Source organism: Lactuca virosa, chromosome 6, assembly GCF_052849685.1.
Source record: "Lactuca virosa cultivar CGN04683 chromosome 6, Lactuca_virosa_CGN04683_v6, whole genome shotgun sequence".
In the NCBI taxonomy this organism is placed as follows: domain Eukaryota; kingdom Viridiplantae; phylum Streptophyta; class Magnoliopsida; order Asterales; family Asteraceae; genus Lactuca; species Lactuca virosa.
In genome coordinates, this window is record NC_136431.1 from 62,378,566 (window position 1) to 62,395,706 (window position 17,141).

At 33.3% G+C, this 17,141-nt stretch overlaps 2 protein-coding genes across 5 annotated transcripts; both read right to left on the reverse strand.

The window, feature by feature from the left end:
• Positions 1 to 6,116: 6,116 nt before the first annotated feature.
• LOC145119054 (dihydroneopterin aldolase 2-like) lies at positions 6,117 to 7,367 on the reverse strand. Of its 3 annotated transcripts, none has more exons than XM_079054694.1 (3): positions 7,190 to 7,367; positions 6,500 to 6,737; positions 6,117 to 6,418 (listed from the first exon to the last, which is right to left on the reverse strand). In XM_079054694.1, exons 2-3 carry the CDS (start codon positions 6,685 to 6,687, stop codon positions 6,214 to 6,216), a joined length of 393 nt encoding a protein of 130 aa, XP_078910820.1. In that variant the 5' UTR covers positions 6,688 to 6,737; positions 7,190 to 7,367; the 3' UTR covers positions 6,117 to 6,213. The 3 variants fall into 3 exon arrangements, with proteins under 3 accessions (XP_078910820.1, XP_078910819.1, XP_078910818.1); XM_079054693.1 differs by having other exon boundaries at positions 6,500 to 6,712; positions 7,190 to 7,366; XM_079054692.1 differs by having other exon boundaries at positions 6,500 to 6,718; positions 7,190 to 7,362.
• A 4,061-nt stretch (positions 7,368 to 11,428) lies between these two features.
• Positions 11,429 to 16,416, reverse strand: LOC145119539 (ubiquitin carboxyl-terminal hydrolase 8-like). Of its 2 annotated transcripts, none has more exons than XM_079055207.1 (13): positions 16,053 to 16,416; positions 15,710 to 15,925; positions 15,024 to 15,153; positions 14,890 to 14,949; positions 14,712 to 14,801; positions 14,290 to 14,634; positions 14,068 to 14,208; positions 13,835 to 14,005; positions 13,491 to 13,748; positions 13,252 to 13,406; positions 12,652 to 13,173; positions 11,947 to 12,226; positions 11,429 to 11,815 (listed from the first exon to the last, which is right to left on the reverse strand). In XM_079055207.1, exons 1-13 carry the CDS (start codon positions 16,304 to 16,306, stop codon positions 11,711 to 11,713), a joined length of 2,727 nt encoding a protein of 908 aa, XP_078911333.1. In that variant the 5' UTR covers positions 16,307 to 16,416; the 3' UTR covers positions 11,429 to 11,710. The 2 variants fall into 2 exon arrangements, with proteins under 2 accessions (XP_078911333.1, XP_078911334.1); XM_079055208.1 differs by having other exon boundaries at positions 15,710 to 15,956; positions 16,053 to 16,283.
• Between the last annotated feature and the right edge of the window lie 725 nt (positions 16,417 to 17,141).

Below are 17,141 nucleotides of genomic sequence, written 5' to 3' on the forward strand. Positions count from 1 at the left end.
GGTTGTATGAATTGTTTGATGTCATAATTAAGATAGTCTATTGTCAATTCATCATTTGTTCCAAGTTCAATTAGTTTAGGAATAAAGACAAGTGATTGAATCAACATATATTATTCCAATTTATGATATTGAATCTTAATATGGTAATAGGTAGTCGTAAGACATTTTATTGCTAGTTCACTAATTGTTCCCAATTCACTTAGACATAAAGGAGTAAGACAACTAGTTGAATGAACATATTGTGTATCCAAACTATGTATTACAAGTTAATAAACCCCAATTGCATCTAAGTAATTGAATTAGGATTCTAGGGAAGAAAGTGTGTGAATCTAAACTGTCTATAACTGAACCGGGAGTACTCTAGTTTTCTCATTTTAATTAATAAATCTCCAAGTTTTTGTTTGATTTTTACTTTAATCTTTTCCGTGACAATTGCTAGTAATACTTTTCTCTTTATTTATTACTTTGACACAATGTTTAACCACGAACTCCTTGTGGATTCGACCCGACTTACCCTATCTACTTAGGTTAGTTGGTTTATTTTTGATTGATATAACGACCTCGATCAAAGTCCCTGAGACACATGGATCGGAAGATCCTACAGAGTTATGGCCTGGAAAGGCGTATGTGTGGTATGTGGTATTTTGGGGAACTCACTAAGCATTTATGCTTACAGTTGTTATGATATGTGTTTCAGGTACTAGCGAGGATCGCGGGAAGGCGCCGACATGATTCGTACACACTTACGGAGTTTATGTTATTGAGATTTTGGGACATGTTTTGTTATGACACAGTGAATACATTATGTTTTATGATTATCGTGTGATTGAAAGTATGATTTAAAAATGAAAAATTGTTTTGAAAAATTACGTCGTTACAGTACTAACCCTTCCTTTACTCGGTGCTTGAGATCAAAATTTTGATTCTTCCATATATTTTTAATTCCTGAATCAGATTGAGAGAGAAGAAGAAGGAGAGGATGAATTTTTTGACTTTTCAAAATCAATGGCAAAGGTTACCCCTTCATTTTGTCCAGAATGACTAAATTGACCCGACAAAAACAACATTAATGATCTAGAAATCACAAAAAATACTTAAGGGAACTAATGGACAAATGTGCAAAACATCGCAGGGCTAATATGTCATTTTCTCTTTAAATATCATGTTCGGAAATTCATATTTGAAAAGTCTTTCAAGTACTCTGGAAAACCTCTTGATTCCAAAAATCATCTTATATTCCTCCCTTTACCCCCAACAATTCCAACACAAATCTTCATCTTATTAAAAGGTCTAACAATTCCAACACAAATCTTCATCTTATTAAATGGTCTAACAAACAACATCTAATAAAAATATAATTATTGTCGTTTTCCTATCAATGTACTTGGTAAGAATACCATAAGAATTGAATTCGTATTATTTTAATTTCAATGTGTTGTATCTAACATGGGTAAGAGATGAGCCATTTTGATATTGACAGCCAACATATAATTAATAATGAATGGGTGAATTTAAGAATTAAATTCCTATTATTATTAGAACAAATTACTGAAATCGTCCCTATGGTTTGGTCAAAATTGCATGTTTGGTCCCTAACTTATTTTTTGCACTCGGACCGTCCTTGTAATATGATTTTGTTACGTTTTCGTCCCTAACACGTTTAAAAAGACTATATTACCCTTTGTTTTTTATTTTTAAGTTTTTTATTATTTATATTACTAAAAAAACTAATAAAACATGTGGGGCCCACTAAACTCTTTCATCTCCTCTAATTCCTACCCTAGATCTATCATCCCCTTTAACTGAAACTCATCGTCACTTTCCTCTTTCCTCTCTATAACCGGAGTTTTCGCCGGAACCCTAAATCTACACCACAGCTTCCTTCATCTGTTAATAAATCAAATGCAGGAAGTACCTCCCTTCGTCGAACCTAAATCTTGCAACAACCGTCGCCTTGGCGAGTGTTTCGTTCCACCGTATGTCGAAGAGCCACCCCTCCCCCGTCGGAACCCACTCTAAACCCATGGACCACCATCTACTTCCTCTGTCTCATCTCTCTCTTCCCCTCACTTCTCTCTACTCCCGATCCTCAAATATCGTCGGATTCCCCTGAAAGACCATCACCTCTCCTCCCTCTGCCCCTCTCCTTGATAAACTCGAACCCTAGCCGATACCTTCACCTTCGTTCGATTTCCCATCGGCGTTCAGTTTTAGATTTGTTATCGAACATTGATGTGTGGAGATGGAGATAAGTTTTACCAGAGCCTCATATTTTTTCTTTTCTTGATGTTGACAGAGTGTTTCAAGATTTCATCAAGTTCGATTTCCATGTTGATTTTGATTCAAGTTTGATTTTGTAGTTTGTACTAAGATACAAATGCCCATTTTATGTTTAATTTAGAGATTTGATTTCAGATTTGATTACATGGTTTGGTTTTATCTTTTTTTGGTTTGATTCTGAGCTTTGAATTTAGTTTTGATCTATGGTTTTGGTTTAGTGTTGATTGTAGGTTTTGATTTTGTATACATTGATTCCTGATTTTGTTTTAATTTCTTTTGATTTTGTGTAACTTGTGGTGGTTGTCGGAGATGAACCATGTTTGAACGGAAGTGCTGCCGGAATGGTTGTCGGAGGTGGACAGTGGAGGTGGGCGGTGGATGGGAAGGGAGACGGGGGTGTAGTGTTGGTGGACCCAATTATTTATAAATTAATTATAATTCATTTATTTTAAGTAATTAATAAAAATAAGTAATAAAAAACTGAAAAAGAAAATACAAAGGGCAATATAGTCTTTTTATCTTTACAAGAGATGAAAAACGCAAAAATATGATATGTTAGGGACAAAAAACGCAAGAATATGATATGTTAGGACCATCCGAGTGCAAAAAAAAAACGTTAGGACCTAACGCGTAATTTTACCCAAACCACAAGGACGATTTCAGTAATTTGTTCTTATTATTATTTATTTATTTACGAGATCACTTGTTCAACCAAATATAGGAAATGTCGTATGCGACACCGCATAATGTTTGTTCATGTAAATCATGTGGTATTCGTATTATTTTCCTTATACGCAATACCTTTATCAGTTACTTTTCTTGTTCCTCTAAATGGGCAATTACTATTAAATCCACAAATAAACTCTATCTAAAATAAATTATCTAAACTAATGTACTACAATTTACTAGCTAATCAAAATTGAAATTTTTAACATGGATTCATCAATTAAAAATAGTTAATTAGTTAACTAGGTAAGCAAACAAATAAAAAAGAATTACCGACTTTGAAGGATTAACCATTTTTTTATCAGGAAAAGACAAATCTAAGCAAAATAAATATAATAATAATCATTTTTCAAGATTAAGGCAATTCTTAGGTTATGTTTAAAAGCTACATGTTAGCTGATAAAAAATAATATTTGATAAAAACTAACGGAGTAAAATGACATAAAAGAGTAAGTAGAAGAATAATTTAATATTATAAGACAAATACATAATATATTTCATTAAATTAAAATAATTTATGTTTCAGTGAAGTTTCATGCATCCTGTATTATACTCACAATATTATTATTAATTTAATGCATCTCATGGTGTGACTCTTGAATGTTATTATAACTAGATTTTAAATGATCGTCTAATTATTCTATAGTTATGTTATCGTTGTGTTGTTTGAACAATATTCAAAATCATATATGGCTAGTCATTACGGTTAGAAACATAGTACATAGTAGTAAAAAAGAATTAATAATAAATATCTAAACAGTTAAAAAATTGCTACTGTTTTCTTACCATTTAACTCTTTGACATTGTACTTTACCCTTATTCAAACGAAAGTTTGCATATTAAATATACGAAGAAATTGTAGGGTCATTCACATAGCTGATAGCTTACGTAAATAATATTATTTTTGAAAAATGAAATAATGGATCATTCACGTAGCTTCAATAAATAATATTTAAGATGATATTATTTTATAAAGACAGAAGCTTGTGATTGTTTATGATGAATTATATTAGTTATATTGATTAAATTTTTTTATTTAATAAATAATACATTTGGAAGAATTCTAAAAGAATTTTAGTATATTGTTTCGAAACGTTAGTCCAAGTAGTTTTCTTTTAAGATATAGATTATTAACTACTTTTTAGCTTGACAAATGCAACAATTTAAATAAAAATAATAATAAGTTAGTTGTATAACTTTACACTTTTCCCAAATTTGACACATACATTTGTAAGTTTTTAAGCTGCAAAAAAAAGCCCAAAATGATGTGCTTTCGAAAAAAAAAAAAAACTTATATCCTGCAAAATTACTATTTAGCATGAAGGTTGTTCATATAGGAAAAATCATGATTTATTGTCAATAAAAAAAAATTAAGTTTTTTTGTAGTAGGAGTTGTCAAAGATCATTTTCACATCAAAACATATATTTCTAATGAGTTTTAGGTTGAGAGATTTTAAAAAAAAGGGATAATGACTTGAAAGGGTAACGAACTTTCGACTTTGTTCATATTTAGTCACTAAACTTTTTTTCGTTATTTATTTGTCATTGAACTATTGAAACTGTTCACATTTTACCCTTATGACCGGCTGTTACCGGTCATAAGGTAAAATGTGAACAGTTTAAATAGTTTAGTGGCAAATAGATAACGAAAAAAAGTTTAGTGACTAAATGTGAACAAAATAGAAAGTTTGTTTCCTTCTAAAAAAATTCAATGACTAAATGTGAACAAACTTCTTATTGTATTATGTTTTAGGAAATTATTTATTTTTGTTAAATTCTAGCAACATTTGTTGATGAAGAAATCTATGAAATAAAAAAAACAAAACCTTGAAAATATATTTTAAAAAAAAAAAGAAAAAACCGAAACCGAAATAAAAAACCAATGGTTTGACGTTTTCCAAAATAAAAAATCAAAATTTCCAATCTGATTTTGGTTTTACAAAAAATGAACCATTCTAACTGATGTGAATTATGACCATTGGTTTGACATGCGGAATTAAAGAACACACAAAGAACACGGTGATTTCGGTGTTTAAAAGATGCATTCGATTATGAAAGATGTTTACAAAAAAGGATCTAGATCTAAATCTACATAATTAACACACACTAACACTCTCAATGTTACATCTCTCAAGCACACCTCTATATGTGGTATGAACCCACCTTATATAGAAATGTTTACATGTCTCTCTCTATCTCTCATGTCATAAAGGGGGAGTTTTGGATAGAAAATTCTGAATTGAGCGTTTTCTCATTCCCTTTTTGGTTTTATAATCATTTTCCGATTATAAAAAGGGAGAGGGATTTAGATATGGAAATTCGAAAGTTGGAATTTTTGTAAAACCAAAATCAGATTGGAAAATTGTGATTTTTTATTTTGGAAAATACCAAACCATTGGTTTTTTATTTCGGTTTCGATTTTTCGTTTTTTTTTAATATATTTTTCGGGGTTTTGTTTTTTTTTTTTATTTCATAGATTTCTTCATCAACAAATGTTTCTATAATTTAACAAAAATAAATAATTTGCTAAAACATAATACAAGAGGAAGTTTGTTCACATTTAGTCATTGAACTTTTTAGAGGGAAACGAACTTTCGATTTTGTTCACATTTAGTCACTAAACTTTTTTTCGTTATCTATTTGCCACTAAACTATTGAAGCTGTTCACATTTTACCCTTATGACCGGTAATAGCCGGTCATAAGGGTAAAATGTGAACAATTTCAATAGTTCAATGGCAAATAGATAACGAAAAAAAGTTTAGTGACTAAATGTAAACAAAGTCGAAACTTCGTTAACCTTTCAAGTCATTATCCCTAAAAAAAAAGATATATGATGTAACAACAAAAAATGTGAAAAAAAATAGCATACATAGGAAAGTCCGAAAGACAGTTCCCAAGGCCATAGTAGGCACATGTGAAATTAATGCTTATTTTGAGGAAAAAGTTATTTTTTGTCTGAAGAAGTAGGAATTTCCGTATGATGTCAGAAGCCATTAAATTTCAAAAGGCCCAACAATAAATTTCCTAACATGACATGACATTGTAATGTAAAACTTGATTAAATCAAATAAAAAAAAAATACATTAAAAAAAAGTACACAAATTGCAGATTACAAAAAACACTTATTTCATTCTGATATTACATAAACCAAAAAAGGAACATCAAAGTTTATGTTCATAATGTGAAGATTAAAGGAGTCTTAATTCTTAAAGAGGCATATCAATGGTTCTATATCTCATAATTTCAACACCTAAATAATCAAGAGGACCAGAAACAGCAACATGCGGCTTTTTAACAACCACACGAACAGCTGTAATCCGAGAAAGATTGTTTAAGGTTGTTGTTGCAATCAGTTGTGCCACTGATTCTAGAAGGTTCTTAGAAGGACCTTCCACGATATGTTTTGCAATCCTTCAAACACAAATAAATTGTTTGAATTTATTTTCAAATTTGGAAATAAATTAAAGATGTAATGTATGTATATAGCTATACCTATAGATGTCTGTATAACTGACTGTATCAGACATGTTGTCAGACTGCCCGGGTGCCCGAAGATCCATCCAAGCGTCTATATCTATTATGAACTTCTGCCCGAGTTTCTTTTCCTCTTGATGGACACCATGATACCCATGGAACATTAGCCCCCTTAGCAACAATTTGTCTCCCTCGGTTGATGTCATTTTTCTCAATCTTTTTTGGGTATAACTGGATCTTAAAACAATACCAGAAACTGTTGTAATGCGTCATAGAAACAGCAAAAAGATGAATAACATGATATATATATATATATATATATATATATATATATATATATATATATATATATATATATACTTGGGTAATTAATGGGAAAGATCATGTCTTTTTGAGAAAAAAAAAATGTAACATTAGGCAGATGTTGTACACTACCACTTCAAAATTGTGAAGAGTTCAGTCAGGAATTTCATCAAACACCTTATGTGCAATGCAAGTAAGCAACATCACTATAATGAAAGCTGACATCGTGAATGGTAGAGTAGTTTTTTTGTTTCCATATTCGATTTCTAGATCTACACATGGTTTACATGACCAGTTCGATATCGATTCAAAACATTGAGAACCAAATACAAATATGGAGGTCAACTGTCGACAGTCTAGCAGCGAATTCATGGGAGAAAGAGGGAGATTTGTGCGACTTATTACCTGACTTCCTCAGGGAAGATGGACGGCGGCGATGGAAGATTCCGTTCACGGAGAAGATGGATGAGGACGACGATTTAATTATGCGGCTGGGAAAACAACTGAACAAGGAAACAAAGGGTTAAACTACATAATGGTCCCTGTGTATTTGTTTATTATTGTTATGACTATGATCTAGTTTTTGTTTTTTGTTTTCTTTTTCATTATTTTTAGACCGTTTAAGTTAACGTTTAGTTGTTGAATTGGTATAAAACTATAAGACCCGAGGGTATACGAAGCATATTTCACTTTTTGAGTATCTCAGTAGTTTTCTTTTATTTTTTTATTTCTTTGGCTTTTGAGTGTCACCTTAATTTCCTCTCGTTAGTTTTCTCTTATTCTTTTTTTCCTCACTAAAACGTAGGAAATAGTCATCTTTCACTATATATATATATTTTTTTTTTAAAAATATATATTTTATACAAATATTATACTCATTTTGTCATGAATTAAAAACCATAAATTTTGATATATCTTTTATAATTTTTTAGTAGGTATATAATTTAATAAATATTAAAAAAAAGTTTGACCAATCAGAGGAGGAGAGAGCACGCAGGGAGCATTCCCCTCACCCCTTCCCGCACCCTCGGTGTAGTGTTCCGAGGTGCGGGTTCGTTTCCTGTTGTCCTTTCCCGCCACGCTCCTTCCAACCTAAATAACCATTTTGTGTGATGTAGACAACCGATTTTTTTTACCATTTTTATTGATGAGGGCAGGGCCGGTCCAAACGTATATGGGGCCCGGGGCGAAAAGAAAAAAAATGACCCCTTAAAGACAAATATAATAAAGATTCAAAAAAAAAAATATCATTTATTCTTCATTATAAACACGTTCAATTAGCAATAACAAGCAAGTCAAATTGTTTATCTTTTGAGCTAGTTTGAGTTTGAACCATCTTTAGGCCCTAAAAATCATTTAGGTAATAATTTTTTATATATATACACTACATAGCCCAAAAATTTTGGGCCCCCGGGAGACGTGGGTCCTGGATGGTCGCCCGAGTTGCCCACCGTCTGGACCGACCCTGGATGAGGGACATAATAATAATAATAATAATAATAATAATAATAATAAGAAACTCAATCCATACCATTCCATAATAGAGAAAAAAAACAATAGTACCCTTATAAAAATAGGTTACAGTAATAAAGCTGAAAGTCGAGAGGGAAAAAAAATAAACACATAAATAGTGTATTATTAGTGTATAGACAACGAAAACATATATTAGTAAAAAACAAAAAGCAAATAACAGTAAAAGTTGAAAGTAAAGAAGTCAATTATGAAACAATAAATGGTGTCGTGCAAAAACACAGAATGAATATGAAACTAGTAATTGGACTACTAGTCTACTATTCTACTCAGTTGTGTGATTTTAAGATTTCACACACTTTTATATATGAGCTCATGTATTCGGTCAAACCAACTCTTTTAAGTTTAACTTCACATTATCTTCTCATTTTCTTTTCGGACGTCATCTATACACTACAAGAAATCAGGGCATTAGTGACGACACCAATAGGGACGACGCATGCATTAGTGGCGACACCAAGGAATGTCGTCACTAATGCCTATTGTCGCCCCTATTGGTGTCGTCACTAATGCCGACGAAAAAAGACCGCGGTATTTTCCCCCCATATTTTTCATATCGTCGCTAATGCTTTGCAAATGTCGCCTCTAATACTCTCGTCGTCACTAATAGTGTCGCCACTATTGCTCACGATCCGTGTGCTCTCTTCTTGTGTAATCCGGACCCTCCATCTTGTAAACAATCCAATGGTCTAGCTTATGTTCTCGTGATCTGATAAGCCAGCCTTGGATACCATCTACCACCATACTTACTCACTCTCTCTCTCTCTCTCTCTCTCTCCCCCCCTCTCTCTCGTATTCTCTCACTTCTCTCTAAAAACTTAACTACAACCGCTACCACCACCAACCTTGGCCACCATCCACCACCACTAGAACCACCTTATAATCTGCCACTATTTTCCACCATCAAACACCACCAGAAAACCCACAACTATACCCATCTTCCACCGTTCTCCGCTATCAACCATCATCAAACAACATCTTCATCGTCAATCGATATCAGCCACCTTCTAGCACCGCCTTCACTGGGTTTTAATTTATGAAATGGAGAGATAGAAAGTTATAGAGAAAGGGATTTATGAGAGTTAAAATAATAGAATTTTTGTAATGTTAAAGTTAATAATTTTTGTGGATTTTTTAGATATAAAAATGGATGTAAACATTGTAAGCTTGTCAATAATTTATTTTCTTTATTTTGTGTTTGTTATTTCTTTTATTTTGTCGTTATTTTGTATTCTTGAACCTTTTTAAGGAATAGATATAGAAAAATGACGAACTCCATGAAAGATGAACAAGTTGGTCATAGAGTAATCTTGTAGGCAATAATTTTTTTATTAAAAAATTAATGAGAAATAGAGGCGACACTAATAGGGGCGACATATATCAATAGGGGCGACACCAAAAGAGGCGACATTGACATTAGTGACGATTCATGAGCAATAGCTACGCGGCAATAGGGACGACCTATTAGTGACGACATGTCGTCGCTAAATCCTTTAGCGACGATTTTCTAGGGTTTTAGTGACGACATGTGTCGTCCCTATTGCCTTCATTCCTTGTTGTGATATATGGTTAAGACTGATTATCTTAACCAACCTAACTGTAGCCATCAATTGTCTCGTATATCTCATATACATGTCTTAACCACCACAATCTTCATTCCCTTACTTTCTTGATGATCAACGTCATTCCTAACGAAATTTTAGTGTTGTGTCCCATATCCTATCCAACATTGTTATATTACATGTTCATTGTAACATCCTCGTTTATATTTATAAGAACTTCCATCTTCCATTTATGTTCTTTGTTAACCGGCTAATATTTTGATCCATAGACTAAAACTGACCTTATAAGCCACAATAGATGATCCGTGGGTCTGGAAAGGTAACGAGACGGGTGGTTTTACGGTTCAAAATTTACGTAACTTGATGGCTACTGCGGAAGAAGTCTCAGGCGCGTTTCCTTTTCTTTGGGAGGGTTGGGCTCCTCTAAAAGTGAATTGTTTTGTCTGGTGTTTATGTTTAAACAGGATCCCAGTTGCCGACAACCTTGTTGTTAAAGGTGTGACTTTGCTATCGTCTCTTTGTGGTATTGAACAGGAAGATGTCGAACATCTGTTTTTTAAGTGTAGTTTTGCATAAAAAGGTTTGGAATTGGTTTTTGTAACTGGTCGATGTTATTGAAATCTACTCCTATGGATGTTTCTGACATGTTGGGGGTGATAAAGGCATTGGTGTTGAATAAGAAAAGGAAGAGATTGCTATGGGCCCTCACATATTCGGTTTTATGAAGCATATGGAAGACTAGAAATGCTTTAGTTTTCAAAAGTTTCAGGAGCAACCCAATGGAGTTGAACTGATATTCAGTTAATCTCTTTCAATTGGTTGGAATATAGAGGCAGGTTTAGTTCTTTAAATTGGTTTGACTGGTGTAATTCTCCTATTTCTCTCGTTTGTATGTTGTAACTTTTCTAGCGTCTTGCTAGTTTTGTTTTAATGTGATTCCGTTGTTAAAAAAATAAACAACAATATAGAATGTTTCCTTTGGTTTCATTGACACCTTGTCGCACAAAACTCACGTGGCCACCCTCTACTATAACCGCTCAACCCTTATGTTGCCATAATGAACACCATCATTCATAATGTTCTTTCCTTATAGACACAACTATTAACCCTAAATACTTAGAAATTCAAACAATAAAACTTATTATTGACACACATCCAAAAACTATTAGAAGATATTCATAGCCATACACTATAAGGTACGCCTACACATGACATGACATTATGACCTTGTAATGTGTTTGTTGTGTATTGGATTATAGATGCGACTGGTATCAATAGGACAATTTTAACTTTTTTGTCTCGCCTATAAAGTGGGACCAAGATTTAGCTATTGATTTATTGGTTGTATAAAGACGTAAATGACCTACTCAAACCGAGAATATTGAGCACTTCTTTACTAATGAATCAAAAAATACATTGTAATTTCTAATATCAAAACTTTATAAACAAACTTAAAAAACCAATAATAATACTAAAAATATTAATTAATCAACAATTATAGCCATCAGCAATTTAAAATGATCTGCCATCAAAAAGGTCGACAAAAAAAAAGTCAAACCAAACCAAAAGGTTGCAATTTCTATAAGAATAAAAAAACATGGGTCAAAAAGCAAGCAAAAAAGCTTGTTAGACTCCAAACAAATTGTGGTGGCCAACTCCAAAAACTTTTAAAAGTCTAATCTAAAGTATACCATGTACAAGTACTAGCAACCACACCACCATCCTCATTTTAATGAAAAAAAAAATTTAAAATTTAATCTATATCTCTCTTTCTCTCTTTGTATGTAATTAATTGGCCAGAAATCTACACTGGGATTGGGCCCACAATAACTTCCTAAACTCTCTTGTAAAAAAGAACATAAGCTGCAGATGTCTTGATTTGGTCTTCACTAATCGGGTACACCTGACTGTCATTAAACTCATACCACTCCTCTCCACACTGCATCGCATCACCAACAAAATAATTAAACAACTAAATTACACTTTTGGTCCCTCAGGGAACAAAAATGTAATATACTCACAATTTTTTTTATAAACTTGTTTTAAAATTAATCCAAAAAAAAAAATTACCTTTGCAAAAGCGGTGTAGTGACCACCACCCATTCCACCATAATGATTGCTCACTGCATACAACTTGTAACGAAAACACGATTGGTTATCTTTATCTTTTTCCACTGTATAACTCGACACATCAAAATCATCAATTGGAAAGTCAACAAAAGTCTCCAATTTGTCCTTCAAAAACCGATTGTACGAAAATCTTTTTAGATGAATTATCACAATTTCAGGCAATCTCCATAAATCCAACTTCTTGCTAGCTTGTCTATGCTCCTTGCACTTCGGACAGTACCTGAAAATTTATTAAACCAATTACATATTTTCATCTTACCATGACTATATCATTAAATTACATAAACGGTCCCTGTGATTAACCTAACGTTACGTATTTGGTCCTCATCATGAAAATTTTAACCTTTTTTGGTCCCTAAAATAAGTTTCGTAACACATCTCGTTCTTATGTCGGACTCCCTTTACACGTTTCTGTTAAACCCATTCCTGAGGGTATTTTTGTCAAATCCCTTTAGGGATTTGACAAAAATGCCTTTTCGGTTTAACAGAAACAAGTAAAGGGTGTTACGAAACGTGATTTCAGGGACCAAAAAAGGTTAAATTTTTCATGACGAGGACCAAATCCGTAACGTTTGGCTAACCACAGGGACCATTTACGTAATTTTACTCTAATTGTAAATAGATTAGTAGGATGACATAACCTACCACATGTCTTCAGGTCCTAATGGCTCTTCCTTCAAGAAGGCTTCAAGACATTTATACAACGAGACCGATTCCGGGGGCGTTTTGGTAATTAACGCAATCCCGCCTGTTTCCGGTAAATTACTCAAAATGGAAGTATCGTATCGTTTCAACATTTCATCAGGCCACGTGACACGAACAGAAATTATACGCGATTCCGGGATTAATAACTGTTCATCCATTATAATTGTGGGCCCCTCTGAATAATGCCCTTGCTGTTGCAGATAGAATCGAAACCCTTCACTCTTTGAATCATCATCATTATCATTATCATCAACTGGCTTTTCATCAACATCCATTTCAGTAGTGTCTTGTTGATCAGGGGTATTTTCGGGATAATCTAAAGAAAACTCCTCGGGCATTACAAGTGGATGGAGTAATTTAAGGAATTTGTTGTGGATATCTGAACCGTTAGTGGATTCAGGTACCCTTGCTACAAATGGGATCCCAAACTTTCTCAAAACTGGCAACCCTTCAAGATATGACCTAAATAAATGTATATCAAATAAAGATTTAAACTAGGGCATTATTGTCATTTTATCTCAAATAATTAAAAAAACTTACATTTCATAGCGCCAATGAGTAAAGACAACCAAGGGCAATGAATCTTCCTCTTTAAGTAACCTATAAGCAACAAAACAATCACGATCCCTAACCAGCTCTAATGAGTCATTACGTGTATCCAACTCCAAGAAACGAATAATGCAGTTGTTGTATATCTGCAAAACATTTCAAAAAAATTAATCTTTATATAGATTAACAACTTTAATCTTATGTGTTTGTAGATGTAATTATGTAGATACCTCAGCAACAAGCAAAGTCTCATCATCTCTTAAAGAACACGCGATGCTTAATGCTTGAATAAGATCTTTAAACTTTCCATATTTAGGAACATTTACAGTAACTGGAATTGGTAAAGTTGTTCCATCAGTGCTTAAAACTGTCAATGTCATGGTTCTCATTGATGTTGAAGGTAAGGGTAGAGATAGATATATGAATGGATCAAATGTCACTGAATGTTTCTTGCAAAGAGGACATATTAAAGTTGACCGATACTGCCCCTGTTGAAAATATGGAAATAATATTATATTATTGCTTCTTTCAAACATAATAATATGTTATGGAAATAATATATTCGAAAGCTGACCTGGCACATGTCAACTATTATGGAATCATTTCGAGCTAAATGATTCCTCCAGTGTTCATCTGCTACTTCTTTGTCTGAAATTCCATCCACGTCCTTTATCTCATTATAAGGCTTGATTTTAACGCGGTTTAAATCTTCATGGAGTCCATCCAGTAGAAAAGCAAGAAATTCCTATATCCAAAAATATATCAATAAGGGTATTTTCGTAATTATAAAAGTTACGGATGACCAACCTGGGAATCATGCTGATTGTAGCCACTGAATTGAGGGGCAAAACCGGCGAGTCTTGACTTAAATGCCCTTGGGGCCACAGCAGTAGCGCCTGGTGTCCATAGCTGTCTTAGTAAGTCTCCAAATGCTAGAGCAAGCTTCCCCTGGTCAAAATGTGTGTAAGGGTATTTTAGTAATTTCACTTTTCAAGAACTGAAAACTTATTAAATGCGAACTATACATACATTTACGCCAAGTGGGTTTTCAAAGTTGAGATCTTTTCTGAAGTCTCCAAGGAAATAATCAACAAGATGTGAAGTATGGCCTAAGCATTGGATAGCACTGTTCATAAAACACGTGTTTCCAAGATTGTACAATCCGGTCAAACCCAAATTATAAGTTTGACTTAAGTTACTAGTAATTAATGGATGGTCAACCCTGAGATATGAGTTGACTTTTTCAGAGTGGCCATTCAACTTCAATGAACTACTGGAAGAAATATCTTCAGTATTCGTGTCTTCAACTGACATATCGTTTTCGTTTTGCATTATATCATAAGATAAACCATAAACTTGTAACTCTAAGAAAATCTGCATTGCAGTAAATAAGGGTGGTTTAGTAATTTTAATAGGAAGCTCATAAAAGGGTATTTGGTAAAAGTAACTACCTCTGCATTCATTAGTTCAGATTTATCAGATAGAATTCTGCCTTGTAAAAAAAACTTGGTTATTTGCCCTGAAAAATCCCAAATCTTCACCTGCAAAACATATGGAATCATTTAATAACATCCACAAGACCTGAAAAAGGTCAAAGGTCAAAGAAAAAAAATGTCAAAAGTCACTCACCAAGCCAGAATTGACATTGAATATTTGGCAGGATTTATCAAAAGCTCCAATCCCATTGCCCTAAATGACAACACAGATTAGAAGACACAATACAAATAGTCATATTCACATGAGCAAGAAAATAGTTATATTACCTTTTGGTTAATCTTTACAACCAATGAATTTGTTGTTCCAGAAATTGAAAGACTGATTTGTAAAGGAAATAAGTCTGCCTTGCTATCTTCTACTGCTACAAAGTTCCCAACATTCTTCATATCATAATGCCTGAAAGAAAGAGCATAGTATTGAAAGGAAGTACTACCAATCATCAAAGAAGTTGCATATCTTTCTAAATATAACAAAACTTGAATAGAAGAGTGTCGAGTACAAACAAGTATCTTTCTATTTTGTGCAATGACGTAAAGAGAAGTGCTAAAACTACTTATCATTAGTTAATATTGGTGGTTTCATTAATTCATTATCAATAGGAAAGATCTTTAAAGCACTAGCATAGTAGTACATATGATATCAGTTGTTTCATCACTCATAAGCTTCAATCACCAACCTTGATATGAGTGTTGAAACAACTGAAATACATTGCTGCAACTATAGAACCATATGCGTTATTAATGTAAACCAGAATTCTAATGATCCAAGTTTGCTTATATTTACATATAAGAGCGAATTGAAATTGGAAATAGCGACTACTTGCTAATAATAATGCAAATCCAACAACAGCTAATCTTCTATAAGAATCACAGTCATGTCAGAAAGCTAATAAATTCATGCAAACAGGCAAACGGAAGAGCAATTCATTGAATAAAAATAAAAAAACCCTAACCATTTAAGAGCTCGATAGAACATCCACTCCGAGACCAACGCTAATTCACGCCCCGAAACCCCTTGTTCTTCTCCCTTGCAACCATCACTATCGATTTCACTTCTTCTCATGTCCAGAATAATCTCCGATTCAAAATCATCAGAAAAGCAAGAACTTGTGGCGTACAAAGCGCCATCGATTTCCCTAAACAATGACTCCCGCGTCTCATTCCACCACCTGAAAATCCAACGAACCAATCCACATATACCTATTTAAAAACCAACGCTTATCTCAGGACAAAATTGAACTAAGAAAACAACTCCATTGCCAAATCAAACACCAATTGGGCCACAATCAAACTCACCTGTGATCAACGAGATAAAGCCGCTCATCGTCGAGGTCGGACAGACTCTGGATTGAACGGACGGTGCTGCTGCTTCCGAACATCGAGTCGTCATCGCCGCCATCTGCGGAGAAAAAGAGTGAATCCATCCTGAGAAAATCTAGGGTTTTTGTTAGGATTTGGCGGAAGGTTGGGAGAATTTTTAGAGAGAGAAAGTTAGTGAGGAGAGAGAAAGCAAAGAGTTGAGCGAGTCGATTCTTGAAGCGATGGGTCATGAAGGGGAGGGGATCGCAGCAGCAGAAGATTTGAGACTTTGTGTTGTCCTTTTGATGATGATGATGATGATGATATATTGATGATGATTGATATGGGCAAAGTGCAATTGATTTTCAGTCTTTGACTGCAACACTGTCTATCTCTCTGTTCATCAAAATTTACACGTTGCCACCCTCATAAACTATTTTTTATACTTGCATCCACTAACTTTTTTTATAAAAAGTTTCATTAACAAATAACTTTATACATAACATAAATACAATAAAATGTTACATAATATGATTTATGATAAATATTTATATTATATTATTAAAAAAACATGTCATATAAATTAGCATAACATGTTGCAATTTGTGTAATTAAATTTCTTAGAACGATAATGATTTATGTATTTTAATTGTTGTATTGTATTATAATTTGATGAAGTCGTGTGAATAGTTCGAACCAACGTTATTTGGCTTATAAGTTTAAACAAATTTAACAGGTACATGTTGATGGTTTTAATATAAATATTAAAAGAACATAGTAGATATGTAGCAGTATAATTTACATCACCTCGTACTACAAGGTGATATATATTCAATGTGGACTAGGTTTACATAACTTTGAATTGTTTTTTTTTCTAGAAATGAAACTTCCTTAACAAGGATTTCGGGGTTTCATGCACTGATTAATTATCTGTTGCAAACATGAGGCTATGTCTTATGTTTTGGAATCATTCCAGAAGAACCTTCATGACCACATGTGCTAAGTAGTGACATGATTTGAACATGAGTCAATATATTATTCACCATATCTTCCACATACCTTACAAAGTCACCACAACCCAAGTGG

Bases quoted from the DNA above. Each gene is read 5' to 3' on its own strand.
- LOC145119054 (XM_079054694.1), bottom strand. From the start codon at position 6,687: ATGACATCAACCGAGGGAGACAAATTGTTGCTAAGGGGGCTAATGTTC. The intron at 6,419-6,499 runs GTATAGCTATAT...TTGTGTTTGAAG, and splicing joins AGTTATACAGACATCTATAG to GATTGCAAAACATATCGTGG.
- LOC145119539 (XM_079055207.1), bottom strand. From the start codon at position 16,306: ATGACCCATCGCTTCAAGAATCGACTCGCTCAACTCTTTGCTTTCTCT. The intron at 15,154-15,709 runs GTTAGGGTTTTT...TCTTTCTTTCAG, and splicing joins TTCTATCGAGCTCTTAAATG to GCATTATGATATGAAGAATG. The intron at 12,227-12,651 runs GTAGGTTATGTC...ATAAATTTTCAG, and splicing joins TTAGGACCTGAAGACATGTG to GTACTGTCCGAAGTGCAAGG.